This window comes from Molothrus aeneus, chromosome 32 (genome assembly GCF_037042795.1).
Source record: "Molothrus aeneus isolate 106 chromosome 32, BPBGC_Maene_1.0, whole genome shotgun sequence".
Lineage (NCBI taxonomy): Eukaryota > Metazoa > Chordata > Aves > Passeriformes > Icteridae > Molothrus > Molothrus aeneus.
In genome coordinates, this window is record NC_089677.1 from 1700726 (window position 1) to 1716524 (window position 15799).

Genomic DNA, 15799 nt, shown 5'->3' on the forward strand with positions numbered 1-15799 from the left:
ACAGATAATTAAAAAATCATCAGAAGTCCTAGGAAGACAGCAAACTGTTAAGAGACCAAGCACAATTAATGTGAGGTGCAAGGGAAAACCCCCCACTGTCTGCTTTGAAGACTCATTGCCAGGACCTCTCCACCCTTCCCTCCCATCTCACACTAGATACCACTCTCTACCCCCACATTTCATCTGGTATTTTCAATCATCTCTTAAATATTCTTTCTACCCTTTTTGCTGGTATTATTTTACATATTTCATTTATGATTTTCAGTTCACATTTGCAGAAGAATCTTCTCCTGCCCCAAAGAAAGATCCTAATTGCTGCGAAGTCATTCATCCTGAAAAAAGAAATGTCCTATCCAGAAAACTGAAATACAAAACTTCTAATTTTTCCAGGTATCACAGAAAGTTGATACCCAAATTAAAACAAGCCAACCCAAATTAAAACACAAGCTTAATGCTGAATGTTTTCTAATTTTTCTTTTTTTCTATCTTCCAGTAGTGAAAATTCCATCTCCATTCCTTGACAATACAGATCAACAGTTAATAATGTCTGCTGCAAAAGTTATACTGTAATTCCAGTTTACCATTTTCCTAACTTTCAGACCTTGTCATCTTAGACTGCTGCATTAGACTACAGAGTGTGCAGTGCATCCTCCCTGGTAGGCAACTGCAGTGTTCCTTATTGAGCAGTGTCTAACAGGTATTTCCAAGCATAAACATTCTCAGCCTCCTGCTTCTTATAATAAGATAAAATGTGCACAGATATAACATTACCAACAGCAACAACTAATAAAATGTTAACTGAAAGTGACCATACACTCTAAAATTACTTTAAAATATTCCATTAATTTAAAACTCTCACAGTCCATAACAACCTCATTAGAGGATACTAAATTAATCCACCACAACATAGTTCTGCTGCAATAACTCGGCACCAAGTTCTGCTGCTGGCCCAATCCACTGAATTTGGCTGGAAGAACAGAGAAGAGGAGATGACCTGTATGGTCCTCTTTCTGTTTACACCTGTACACAGACACATACAAGATTTAACAAGACCTATTTCTTCCAAGCACTGCAGAAAGCATGATCTATAGGGATAAAAATAATGTTCTGCTCTAGACAATGTTTTTCCTTAAATCCTACAAGTAATTAAACTGGTTGGACAGCCAGGCCCACTGTCAGACATATTTTATGAAAAATCCTTTTGCCAGTCTTTTCTCCTGAGAAAATGAGAAGCTTCAGCTTCTCCATGTTTTGCTGCTTTGCAATGTGATTTGGAGAATTGTTTACCCAGCATGTGAAATTCTTTTCACTTGATGACCAATGACAGCCACTTGTGTTGAGGCTGTGAGCAGTCACAAGATTTTATTATCATTCCTTTCTATTCCTTTCAAGCCTTCTGATGTCTCCTTTCTCTTTTCTTTTAGTATAGTTTCAGTATATCCTTTTCTTTTAATATAATATATATCATAAAATAATAAATCAGCCTTCTGAAACATGGAGTCAAGATTCTCATCTCTTCCCTCATCCTGGGACCCCTGCGAACATTGCCACAGCCCACCACCTCAAATCCTGGGGGCAGTTTTGGGAATCTCACATCAGAAATGACATTGAGGGGCTGGAGCGTGTCCAGAGAAGAGAACGGAGCTGGGGAAGGGGCTGGAGCACCAGGAAGGGCTGAGTGAGCTGGGGGAACTCAGCCTGGAGAAAAGGAGGCTCAGGGGGGCCCTTCTGGCTCTGCACAACTCCCTGACAGGAGGGGACAGCGAGGGAGGGGTCAGGCCCTGCTCCCAGGGAACAAGGGACAGGATGAGAGGGAATCGCCTCAAGTTGTATCAGGGCAGGTTTCCCCAACTGAGTATTGGGAAAATTTCTTCAGCAAAAGGGTTGCCAAGCATCAAAACAGGCTGCCCAGGGAAGTGGTGCATCCCCCATCCCTGGAGGAATTTAGAAGCTGTGTAGATGCCGCACTTGGGGATGGGGCTTAGTGGTGAACATGATGGCTCTGGGTTAATGCTTGAACTCAATGGTCTTAGAGGTCTTTTCCAATTCTATGATTCTAATCCAAGAGGCATTTACTACCCAATTCATGCTAAAGAGCATGGATTCACCTGACAGGCTTCCCAGCCTATTGATGACCAAACAATGGATCAGAGTGTGGCATTAACAGAGCATAACTATACACAAAATTCTTTGGCAGAACTTCAGATTCTCTGTCAAAATTAATTACTGTTCTGTGAAACACATATTGCAATACATGACGAGATCTTACAAATGATACTACAGTGACAAGCCATTCCCAAGATGTGACTGTCCTCTCCAAGAGAGCAGTTTTTCAGGAGCCACAGTCAGTTTCACAGATACCACACGAGCACACTCACTCCAACAGCTGGTAACTGCTGCCAGGAATGGCCACACACAGAGAAGAGGAAGGAAAACACACAAGAGATGGTATATCTTGCAGCAGCAAAAAGCAAAAAAGGATTGTTGTATGAGCTAATTTGGCTCTCCAGCTTGTATTAATTACATTTTCAATCAGTAAAACACTTAAAAGCATATTTTGCTCCTTATTGAATCTCCACAAGCAAGATCTGGTATAGTGTCTTACCATTCATGATAATGTAAGAAAGCCTCATGAAAAGGTAACCTCTTCTGGTTTTCATCATTCTTTTCAGCATTCTTCAGGAGCGCTTTTCATTCCCCAGTTTACAACAACGTACTGAGAGCATGTATAAGCCATTTAATATTATCTTGTGCCTTTTCCCCCCTCTACAACCATCTCCACTGTTTGGTAATCTATTTACTATCACCACTTTTTCTCATTTTAAGTCAGAACAAATGTTTCTTGGGGAGTCCTCATTTTCTTTTGTTATGCAGAAGCTTGTAACACATACAAAGTCTGTTACATCAGGAATAAAAATTGCTCATTCAGCAGTCATAAAGTTTTAATTCCTCTTTTTATCCCTAGTGTAAGGAACAATGCAGACCTCATCAATTTTTAAATTTATTAAATAATTTTAAAGTTCAGAGACTTAAAGGGAAAACCTGGGTTTTACACTTTTTAGTTCCAACTCCTACATCCACATAAATCAAGAAGATTTTTTGCTACTGGTTCTCCTAAAAAAACTCTTAAATCCTTCCAGTTATATGTCACTGAAATCCAATCACAAGACTTCAATCCAATCCAATCCAGACTAGCACCAGTTGCAAGAATTACAAGAATTAGACCATGAAAAGCTTTCTGCTTGGATTGTTATTGAAAACACCAGCTGAATTTATCATGTAGCGCAGAACAGCTCTTGAATGACTCACTAAAGCTCCACTTGGACGCCTCAGTGAATCTGCTCCAGACAAGAAGCATGGGCAGGATATACTCCAGGCACAGACAGTGAATCCTTTGGAAAACCCTCAAGGGGCCCAATCACAGCTCCACTTTGTGGTACTATTGCTACTTTGAATGGAATTGCACTTGAAATACACCTGCTCTGATGACTTTATACACGGTTTAAAGCCACGTGGCACGTCCATACCTTCAGGGCGAGCTTTTGGCTTCTTCAGGCCTCCATCTTGCATCAGCTCAAAAGCAAAAGAAACATTGTGCACCTGAAAGACATAAAGGGTTTAGAATCTCAGAGTTATATAGGCATCAAAAGCCTTTAATCAATTTTTTTAGAAGCTTTATTCTCTCTGTACTTGATAATTCTATTTAAATCAATATTAAACATTTACATGATTAAGCATAGTAGAACCATAAAGTGCTTGGTGACAGCAGCTCCTGGGCAGGCTGTGCAGAGAATCTTCAAAATAAGCTAAGCACCACTGTACATAAAGAGTTTCTGAACAAGCCCCCGGAGATCACACAGGAGCACAAATTCTGAGAAAAGAAAATGGACAAAAAGAGAAAGTGAAAGAAGGTAGGTGTCTTCATTTAATCTCTCCTTTGAGGAACAAAAATTACAATTTCAAGAGATCTGCATAGCAGATTTCTTGTCCACACTTACTGAAATTTAGGCAAGGTAATTAACATTATGAATTCTGTGCAGTTTTGTCACTGCACATGACAGTTCTGGAGAGACACAGTTTACTACTCAGGGCTTTATTAATAATCTCTTTTACCTGCTGCAGTTCCTCCTCATTCATTGTGACAAAACCAATCACTTTCAACATGATATTTTTCCCCCCCCAAAACACAGAGCCTACCTCTCCTTCTTAAATTTACAAATCCCCATTCTTCAAGGCTAAGTCTCTAAACAAAACCTGTGACTTCTGTAATACTGGGTAATCTTTATGAATTCCAACCATTAATAATAAAATTGTAACCAAACAGATGCTGGCTGCAACTCAGCACCCTGCATTTCTACAAGAGCAAAAATTGAAGATAATGGGACAAAGAAGCAAGAGAAAGCTATAAGGGATGTGTGAGATGTAGTAGAGAATCATCCTTCCCAGAGATGCACCTTTGCTGAGGGGCTGACAGCAACAACGTGTGCAGGAGCCAGTATGAAAACCCCATTTTAAACAGCACTCACAAAGCATTCCATCTTTACACTTTAGCCAATGTTTCCCTTTTTGACCTAGCCCCCTCCTGCTGCAGCTCAGCCGACACAAAACCTGTCCTCTGCCCTGCAGAACCTGGCAGAATGATAAAAGCAGGGGGCACCTGCAGGACTGCAGCAGGAGCAGGCTCAGGGTATTCTGATATACCATCACCAAATATACACAGATGCATGTGCAGGTCTGGGAACAACTGTAGACAGAGGCAAACTTTTGGTTGTGACATGAAAACACAGCCTAAATACTTTTCTCATTGTGAGCACAAAAAGGGACACAGGACAATGGAGCAAGTGTGGGGCTGAGAGCGAAAGACCTACTCACAAGAACACTTCAGGCAGTACTACAATCTAAAAAATTACTTTGGTTATGCAAAGTACTATACAGTACAGAGCACTCATTATTGTATTTATTCACCCTGGATATTTGTAAGCTTTATGTGTTGTCTGATGCCAGGAACAGAGTACCTTTCTTCCTTAACTATGAGGAATGTACCCATTCATTTCATAATTTTTAGTAGTTTTAACCATCAAGTGCCACAGCCTCTTTGCTAGATCTTTGGAAGAAAATATACCAGCTTCTGTTTCACCTGGCACAAGGAGAAAAGATAAAACAATTGGAAAAAAACATGTGATAATAATGCAGAAAGAGCATAACCTGGAGTTTCTACCCACCTTTTGATCAAAACTTTCAGGTGTTAAGTAGAAGTTGTGAAGAGGTACAAAATAGTCCTCAAGGAGACCCATGAGCAAAATCAAGTAAACACCATCTGCAAACTAAAGAGAAATATGAGGAGAAAGCATCTGTTTGTAAATCACCATTCATAAACAAGAAGAAAGAAAGCTTGGCCCAAATTATGTATTTTGATTTTTTTTTTTTTTTTTGCTAGCACAGAAGTGTGAGATGGTTCAGAAGTCTTTTCTTGCTTTCCTCATGTTCATTTAATTTGCTTAAGGAATCCTGCCAACTTCACAGCAGTAGTTAAAAAAACCCCAAACTTCCTGGGGTACATTATATACCCCCAGTCCTACTGCTAGAGTATCAGGTAATTTCAACCACAATCCCTCTTAAATTGTGTGTGTTAGACATTCAAATCTTTGCCCTTAATCAAATCTTGAAAATAAGTCTCCCCTGTCACAGGTAGGAAGTTGAATTTAATAAAATAATTTTTCCCCCAAGTCAAAATAGATTGTTTATGGTTTCAGAAAACCCTGAATAAAATCCTACATATTTTCAGCCACCCTATTCAGTGTTCCTACCAGACCAGATGGCTACTGACTGGCTAAGGGGGATAATGTTATGCAGTTCTAAGACTTCCCACTTGTGATCATGATATGGCACGTGTGACATCCTCTAAAAAATAAATTCTTGGGTATGGCTGAGGCAACAATTTCTTGTGACAGATCAAATCCAGTTGCCCATTTATTTCAGCAAAGCTGTAAAACAGCAGTGAATGAATGACTGGTATTACACCAAGCCAGGCTCGAATGAATTACCCATACTCCTGGTATAATTCTCTGGATACTGTGCTTATCATTTTGCTGCACCAGTAAGATAACCATCTCTCATGGCTCAGTAAACTCTGGAAAGAAGATCTGCTTCTGCTTAGCCAAGCCATGTCTGAAAATCTGCAATTTACACAGATTACATGCAAGAAGACAAAGCCTCCTACCTGGGTTTCCAACTCCGTAACTTCCAAATTGAGTTTATTCAAGTGTTTGTTCACAAAGGTGATCAGAGACTATTAAAAAAACCAGCAGAAACAGTGATGTCAGACATTACACTCAGTGCTGATGTGAAGAAGTTAACATAACCTTTAAAGACATTTTTAAAAACACAATAGGCATGTTTGCTGCCTGCTTTTGCACAAATAAGTATGCAGGACTTATTTGTTTGCACAAGATGCCAGAACTCAGCAGATGGTGCTGTTACATGCAGCTTTCCCAGCACATCAGGCAAACTTTAGTGGCCTGGGAAAATGTTGTGATGACATCGGAGTCTGAAGATGAAGTGGGCAGTAGGTGCATTTACTGTCCCCATTAATTTATTGAGGTTCTTGAAGGTGACAACAGCACAGTGGTGTGCACACAACTCTGTTCCTGGAGGGATGTGTGCAGTCAGCACATGGATTACAGCCAGGATGTAGCCTAGGTCTGGGATTTCTATTCCAGATGCAAATCCTGCCATTACGAACCAGACCTGTGCTAATGGATTGAAGCACAGAGATCTGTCAGCCCACTTACACCACTTACAGAAGGAACACATAGTAGAGCGTTACCACTTTTATTGTGTGGAAAGAGTTAAGTTAGTTCTTTATCCACTTAAAAGGACTTTTCTAAAAGACATTTCAGGCTGGAAAGATAAAAATCTTCCTGAGACTTCAAAGAATTATTTTAAAAGCACACATCTTTTATTTCACACAAGGGGAAGGGACATTTTACAACTCTGATCTTCACATATTGCTCTCCTAATAAGCAGCTTAACAGCCAGGCTGGAACTATCTGATGGATAGTTCATATCTACATGGAGTCTCTTATATATTGCCCCAAAGCAGCAAGAGCTGGCAGAGAGAGATAAACAGCTACATTACCCCTCTGCTCTGTCTAACACAAAGTCATGCCAAAAATATATCTGGATGGACATGCTGTGCAATGATGCTCAGCCTTAAAGGACAAACCAAGGGACCATAGGAATAAGTGCTTAGCACCTGGGCAAAAGCAGCTCTTTTGTAAAAGCTTTATATTCAGCAAACTTCTTTATGGGTGAATTGCATTTTAATATTTGGAAAACATCACCTGGCTTTGAAGCAGTGATCCTTGGGGATAAACACCCCTTTCACTACTTCAAAGTCCCCTTCTGTTATTAGCTGGATGTTTCTGAATATCTTTCCAAAAGCACAAAAAAATTGCAATAAATAAATTGTGGAAAATAAAGCTAGGATTTTACTTTTTACCTTTTTGACTACGCTGAGCTTGTCTGGTGCGTGATCAAAAAGAGTGTCAAAGGCATCACGCTCTGGTTTGGGGGGAAGAAATTAAAATCAGAACACCTCCAACAGCACAAGTGTGGAAAGCAGGTTTCCTGTTCAAAACCTAAAGGTTTTTCCTCAGAAAATCACATAACAGAGACCCAAGCTAAAAGCACCCTATTTTGGTGTCTGGCTATATGCAAGAGCAAACTGCCCAGGGAATTTCAGAGGTAACTGAAAATAAAGATATTCACTGATTTCACTTTTCTGCCTTTCAAAATTGGTACACAAAATACGTGGGTTAAAGAAAAATTAAAATGAAACACAAATCCTGACTATATCCCAATCCTAACTTAAACAGCTATGGTTGCATCCACATTCAGTGTCAAATTCAGACATTAATTAGGTTAATTTAAAATTATTGGTAGTACGTACCCCTGACATCAGTAAAGTCTAGAACTGAACTCAAGTGAATTCTGTTTCAGCAGCATTAAGAAGAGCAAATCCTACAGACAGCATAAAGATTCAAATTGTTTCTACCTTCAAAGCACTGCCTATTGATATCTAATCAAACCTGTTCTCAACATAATTTTTAACAGCTTTTCCACGATCAAATACTTTTTATTTACAGAACACATTTTAATAGTTTTCTACTGTCAAATAATCAAACATTTATTATCTAAATTCCTTTGGTATCTGAAGATACATTATTTAGCACCTTTAGCTCCCTGACATTACTTATTTTCCAGTGCCTTATTAATATTTAATGTAGCTATGCTGCAAGAAAAGAAATGATAGTTTTGACTTATTATAATGTGCAAATAAAGAAAATAAATTACTTCTTTTCATCCTTTACAGGAGCATACATCTTAAAATGAGAAATGACTTAATGTTACTAAAAAAAATAAATGCAAAAACGGAAATCTCTTGGCAGCAACAGCAAAAGAAATGGGTTTTGTTTAGAAGACCAGACGTACAGTTGGTAAGGCCTAAACCTCAAAGTCTAGAAAATACAAAGGAGATAAGATTCTCCATGCAAAGGAATTAGATCTGGTCCTACCCGTTATGCTCCATATCTGCATGGAGTAACAAAACTTGCCCCCACAACACATTCCAACCTCATAGAATTGCTCAACCCATTGTCTTGGTCTGCTGAAAGAAAAAAATGACCAGATTTCTGTGCCTGACACAAATCAAACAGAAAAAAAAAATTCGGAGTTGTTACTTACCAAATCTTCCCATCATCATCCTGCAAGTCAGAGAATTCAAAAACATGAAGTTAGTTCATGAATAATCAGTTTGGGAAGACAAGACAATGGCCCTAAAAGGAGTTGTCCTTCAATATGCAGAGGGCCAACAACTTGTACAAACTCAGGGGTCTGAGAACATCACAAAGCAGACCCAATGTGCTGCAGGAATGTCCCCAGCAGAGCACCAGGGAAGTCAGGGAAATCCATTTGAAATTAATGGAAATGTTTAATTACATTTTGCACATAAATATGACTTCTTATCCGTACTTTTGATGATGAAGGGTGAATGACTAAAAGTGCTTGTATGTGTATTTCCACAAATATAATCTAAACCACACAGCTTACAAGAAGCAAAGCCGTCTATCTCACTTTAACTTGTTTTCTCTGAAGAAAACACATTCTATGTGAATAGTATGTAAATAAAATTGCCGTGTATGAAATACATACATAGCCAGTGACATCAGACATGCAGATGTTTATCAGCTGAGAATCAGGCCCTGATCTGCACAGAGGAATTGCAAAGCATTCAGTGAATGTTGGATTCTGCTGATCACTGCATTTTCCATAGGTGTACTTGTGTCTGGATATGCAACACATTAAGCAGTAACCTCCTAATACTGTGTAATATTAATTAGCTTCATAAAACATACATATAAACACACAGGCAAATCTGCAAACATCTTTCTTGCTAAAAATGTCCAAGCCCCAGCCTGCAGATCACATCTTGCAAACCACATCTGGAGGAGAGCACAAGCTCACTGCATTGTTCGAGGGCACAGGAGAGAGGGGAGGAATTTTGGCCCGCAAACCTGAGCCAGAGCTCTGATCCTACAAAAACCACTATGAGATCTTTAATGTCCACACAGAGATATTATGATCTCATTTCTGTGCACTTCCATCTGAAAGATCTTCCCCACTTAGCACCACATGGTGCTTCATTTTATCTTCAAAGCCATGGGAAGCTGAGCCAATTCTACAGAGAGCCAATACACTGATAAACTGAGGGAGGGCTCATGTAAGCCCCTCTTAGAAAAGCTGCCTTCAGGCCATGTGAAGGAAAACCTCAGCTTTCAGTTGAAGCCAAAATGTATGTCTAGCCTTCTCTTTGCAAAAAGTACTGTAAAAACATACAGCAAAGTAAGCTGGTACAAAAACTGGAGAGAGAAGAGGGTTATTTATTTATTTTTGCTGAGCTCTTCTCTCCTTACAGTTTTAACTGTATCACTTCAGTTTAGAGAGCTATGTCAAAGAATTGCCTTTTTTCAAACTAATTATCCCCCAAAATATCTACATTAGCCCTTCACTTAATAGAGAAAATAGCACTAAGCATATATATAGCTACATTCAGTAGGCAGGGGGGGAAAAAGGCTCACTTTCAGTTAAAAGCTTCTAAGACACAAGAATTTCCAGAGGACACTTCTCCATTGTAGCATATTTTCAGAGACCAAGTCATCTCCGTGTAGTTAAAAAAACACCACATGAAAGGATTTCATTAATTTAGCAAGGATGGGGGATGGTTAAACTTCTCCCTCATGCTTAGAAATGGTCTCACATCCTGCACAGAAGTGTTTTGTGCTTACTCTGTTGTGGTCGTCAGCTCCTCTGAAACATGAGTGGTTTGAAGGAGGCCTTCACGTTTCTGGAAAGGAAGATGGAATTAGCAAAGGAGAAGCTCATCAGGGGCTCATTCAGCATCTTTCAGAGCACCAGAGAACAGAACTGGATGAATTCACTAAGTTTCACAGAGGCAGAGGTGAAACAGCTGACACAGGAGGATTCACGCCCAGAACAGTGGCATTGATCAGGCTGACAGCCACAGGGATGTTTGGGAAATGTGTATTTGCAGCTAACTGCCTCACTGGCAATCCTCCTCCTCCTCAGACCACAGTCAACATCATGCCTGGAATACAGTTTGGAGATTGTCAACCCCACCTTAGATTCCCACAGGGCAGCTGGTCATGTCACAGTGCCTGCCAGCAGCTAGGCACATCTGGCAGCCTGACTCTTCTGGGACAGAAATGACATGGATGGCTGTTCCCAGGCCAGGGCTCCAGCGTGCTGCACAGCTCTCCTAGAGCAGGCATGCCACTAGGGCCTCTGCCACACACCTGACAGGGACACACACATCCTCCAAGGAAACACAGGGAGCACAAAAAGCTCAGCTAATGATTTCACAATGAACAGCACTTCCCTGATACCAGGTTGTCTCTCCTTGGCACAATTTTCTGCACGAATAAGGAGTCTCTACCCAAGAGAAATAGCATGTGTTGAGACAGTTTCAAAATACCTCAGAGGGTGGAAGCGCTTTCACCTGAGTGAAAAAACTCGCTTAGCATCTCCATGGGTTCCTTTCAAAACTATGCATGAATAGAGGAATTTCGTTCCTCCCTTCTGCATGCTCAAAAAGCTGACAGAAAGAGCTCAAATCTCAGCAGCCATCTAGGAAGCAGGTCTGTCAGCATGACTTAGGGGAGGGTTAAGGGAAACAGCCCCCCCCCCAGGCACAAGCTCTGTACAACTTTACCATCTCAGCCAAACCTCAAGCAAGAACTTATTAGGGAGAACAGCTTTGAGGAGAAACACATCCTTCCCCAGAAGCAGTTTGAGAAATGAGAATTGAAATCTAAAAACCTGCAAGAAGAGCTCCTGCCCCTCCACTCCCTACTGAAGTAATGAAGGCAGGCAGAGCTGCTGGAAGGGAGGGAGCCTGGCTGGAGGCAGGGGGGGAGCTGTAACAGCTCCATGCCTGCCGGGGCCCTGGGCTTTGTGCTGCCAGCTGGCCACGTCTTCACAGCCCTCACTTCCCTATCACACTCCTATCTCATCCTGCTCCCCCAAGGGAGCCATGGGAACAGCGCCAGGAGCTTTGGGGGAAAAGCCAGCATGACAGCATGGATGGAAAAATGAGGAGGCATCTGACAGGGCAGTGTTTTCCTGCATACAAAACAATGTTGCCTTTATTCCATCCCACCACGTCTCTGCTTTATTAACACAGGGTTCAGGACCTTCCAGGCACCCTGAATCCCAGGGAGAAGATGGGGTAACCTGTGAACAAAACCTCAGTAAGTGATGACTCGTGAGTAATGCCTCCAAATGCCTGATAAGAAAGAGGAATGGTTTCCAGCACTGGCTCCCCAGCTGGTAGAAAAGGAAGCACTGCTCCTCCTCCCAGGCAGCCCAGCATGCTTCTCTCACAGCAAGCCTAGGTCTCCTGACCTTGCAATCCAAAAGCAAATGTCATTCCTTGATAAAATGTTGATTCCTTCCACCATTGGCACCAGACACATTTATTCTTCATCCTGCCCTGGCTCTGACCTTTCAGTCTGAAACTCACACTAAAAGGGAATTACTGTAAAAATACCCCAGATCTCCCAGCAGCACCAAGGTGGGACATGCTGCAATTTTAAGAATGAAGCTGACACGAGCTAAGCATAAAAGACGACAATTCCTGAACCTTGCAAAAATAACCAATACAGTGAGCCTTAAGGACAATTTTTCCACTTAATTCTGAGAACTTTTTTGGTTTTCCTGAATTAGGGTATTTCTTCACCATGCAAGCTTACATTTAGAATAGCAGGCAGTCGAGTCAGCTGGAAAATCTCAGTGTTTTCAGTCCTCACTGGAAGCATCACCAAAACCAACAGTTTCTCTCCTCCCTGCCCTCACTGAGGAGAGCTGGAATGACAGGCATGTGTTGAGTGACACCAGCATTAAAGCATGTATCACCCTAGACTCTTAACTCAGCACTTAGAGTAGCTGCTCACAGAATTTAACTAGAAGGCCCACGTGAACCCTTGCTCTGCCAGGACCCTTCTTGAATAACTTGGGCATACACTGCCATGATTCCCCAGTTTCCTACTTCACACAAAGAAACCAGCAAGAAAACTAATTCTGGAGGTTGATTTCAAAAAGGTTTTCAAGTTACTTCCAAGTAACTGTTTCAGGAACTCTGCTCGTCAGAGGGGCTATGTCACGGAGGCCATTATGAAATAATAAAAAGCTAAGTGGTTTTCTGCTGGGTTGGTCTTGTAGTTGTTCCACTTAATATGGAAAGACAGATAGCTAGCTAAAAGTTCTTCCTGCCAAGGAAGGTAAAACAGAAAGCCATCTCCGAAATGCTCGTGGGTTTCTGAGCAAACTAACAGTGCAGGACCAAAAAAGGATAGTGCATTGTTTGACAGACCCAGATTGAGCTACAGATATTTCTCAGACTCTAAATCAATTATTTTAATTAAAAAACATAAGCAACACCTTAAGAAAGTCTCAGTCTGTCACCTCAAGATGGTAAAGGAAGAGAAGGATTTAATGAAAGGGCAGAATTACCATGGAACTGTGGAGATCTGGATAAACATCTTCCGTGTAGCACAGTGCTGTCATAATATTATCTCTCTTTGCGCATTAGGACACTGAAGGTAAGAGTAAAAAAGAGCCCATAGCACTTACACAAGCTCATAAGGTGTTCTGCATTGCTCTGGGATGGGCTGTGGAAATGCACACATCTTGGCTGAGCAGTCACTTGCTAAACCACTTTATTTTCATGGTGTAAGCACAGTCCTTTTGGGGAAGAAGCACCTCAGGGATGTGCACAGTGTGAGGACAGCTCAACAAGTGGATAAAGATAATCAAAGTCACCCATGAAAATGAGACTTAGCTAGTTTTGAAAATTTCAGTGTGGGTGTGTTCCTGCACCATACTCCCATAGCATCTTGCATGGCTTTTTTGCTGCAGGGTCAGTTCTGAAAGACTTGCACAGAAGTCACTTAAACTGTTTATTTAACCCTCAAATGTATATCCAAGCAAAAAGAGCCATTTAAATGAAAACCTCTCAGTTAACACCTTATGTTAACTGTGATCTAGTTTGACAGAACCCTGTTCATTGTTGGGATATGTAACAAGAGATCACTTCAAAACAGATTGGTAATAGGGGCAATAATCTTCTTAATAGTAGTTTTCTTAGTAGTTTGGATTAGGAACAATATTCACCTCATCACCATTCTGTTTGTCATTAGAATAATAGAGGCCAAACAAAGTTCATTTAAAGAGATCTGTGTTACTGAACCAGCATGTATTTTTAGATTATTATTCAGCATCCTAGATTGTGGATGCTGAACTACAAAAATTCAGTTTACCAAACCAGAAGGCAGAAGGTTTTTTTTCCAGAATGAACATGCTCTGTTTCATACCACCCCTTGCTTTCCATTTAAATAAACAAAGATGAAGAGTTGCAAGCTTTTCCTAGCACTGGGTTAGGGGCTGAGAGAAGCCTCCTCTTGCACAGGGCCAGCTGTGCCCATGCCCATTGCCAGGACTCCAGGCTCTAGATCCAAGAGCAAGGGCCTCTAGGATTTGACTTAACCCCCACTATACCTGACTCCTTGGGGACACAGGTGTTGCTCTCTCTCCTGCCTAGTTTCTTGTCAGCCTTTATGTCATCTAGTCTCAAGATCCAGGGACTCTGGTGAACCAGATGGAGTCTCCTCTATATCCCTCCAACAGGAAAAGAAGTGAAAACCTTCTCCACAGCCTTCTTTCTGCTGTAGAGGTGGATGGTTCTGTAGCTTGAACTAAGGACAAGGAAAGGGAGGCTTTATCTCTCTACCTCATATTTTTTTCTGCCTTAGTAGTTATAGAAGACACTTCACTGTACTGGGCAGAAGGAGGTTTTTCACATCAGGATGTGAGAGAGCTGCTGACCAGCTTATATGTTCCTCCTTATCTTTCCAAGACAGACAAAAGAAATCTTAAAATAAATCAGTCTCCTATTTACATTCATGTTACTTTATAACTATCTCACTGTTCTTAAATTCGAAATCACCTCCTATAGATAATACACACATTTATTATGAACCAGGGAACATCCATCAATTTCTCATTTACATCACATCCTACATGTCTAGTGCATCCAGGCAGGCAACCTGGAAACACTTAAATATAAAGCAAAATGAAGCTCATCTAATCTACCACCCTGCATCTTGTAAGGGGATCCAAGTTTGCAAAACAGGGTGTGGGATCACTTTATCTTCTTCATTCTTGAAAAGAAACTCACAGCTGGAACAGTAAATTGCAGAGTGAGTGCCACAGCAAACAGGCACTTGTAGAGCAGAGTGCCAGCCGGAACACATCTGCCTGGGGTTCAGCAGCTGGGAGAAAAATTGGGTTCCCATGGGAAACTTTCACTGGGATAGAAGGCAAGGAAAAAGAAGCAGTACAGATGCTTGAAAGTAGAGCCTTTGTAGAGGAAAAGGTTGACACAAAGCAGAGAAAGGAATAACCAGAGCAGTATCTAGGGCAGGAGGGAAGCAGTCAGGGTTCCTTAGTTCAGATCTCTCCCCCATACCTAAGGAAAGCTAACAAAATCACAGGATTGTGAAAGAAATGATGAAAGTCTATCAGGCCTGCCAAGGAAAACAATGTGTCTAAGTCTGCACATGAAGTCATTGGGGAAAAACCACACTGCTAACAGGCATTCCAGACTGGGGAGATTTTATATGCTGAAGCTCCTTCCTGTGCTGTTTAGGTTTCGATGGCTTCTCTGCAAAAAATGCATGGCAAAAAAACTGTACCAGAGTGATGGAAATTACAAGCTCAATGCTCCCTTATACAAAATCCCATTGCATGTTTGAGCATGCTATTGAAATAGCAAAGGGTGGCCCCAAACCTACTAAAGATGTGCTGTCCTTGGGGTCTCATTTAAGCACATGGAACCCAAAAATGCATTCCCAAGCACGGGACTCACCAAACAAGTGGGACCACACATTTTCTAAATGACAAGAGATGGAAGGCAATGGGTGGGAGCAGCCCAGCCCTGCAGAATCCCCTCTGCTCCTCCCAGGAGCTGATACTCACCCGTACAACCACCACCTGCACAGACACGTGCTCAGGCAGCCGGATGGGAGCTCGGAAATGCATGGCCAAAGCCACCAGAAGGTGCAAGATGGAAATCAAATTCTTGCCATGGATGGCTGCAGGGAACAAGGGAAATGAAGCAAGTGAAAGGACACTGAGGTGTTATTTTAAACAAACAGCTCTGGGG

At 41.4% G+C, this 15799-nt stretch overlaps 1 protein-coding gene across 3 annotated transcripts in view; it reads right to left on the reverse strand.

Annotated features, from left to right (window-relative positions):
- Positions 1-15799, reverse strand: part of PARVB (parvin beta) — a 51403-nt gene that overhangs the window by 3738 nt on the left and 31866 nt on the right. For all 3 annotated transcript variants that reach the window (XM_066568407.1, XM_066568409.1, XM_066568408.1), the window contains exons 6-12: positions 15613-15728; positions 10347-10405; positions 8746-8765; positions 7502-7563; positions 6221-6289; positions 5223-5324; positions 3528-3600 (exon numbers count right to left, since the gene is read on the reverse strand). In XM_066568407.1, coding sequence (XP_066424504.1) covers positions 3528-3600; positions 5223-5324; positions 6221-6289; positions 7502-7563; positions 8746-8765; positions 10347-10405; positions 15613-15728 — 501 coding nt within the window. The remainder of the gene's footprint in view (positions 1-3527; positions 3601-5222; positions 5325-6220; positions 6290-7501; positions 7564-8745; positions 8766-10346; positions 10406-15612; positions 15729-15799) is intronic.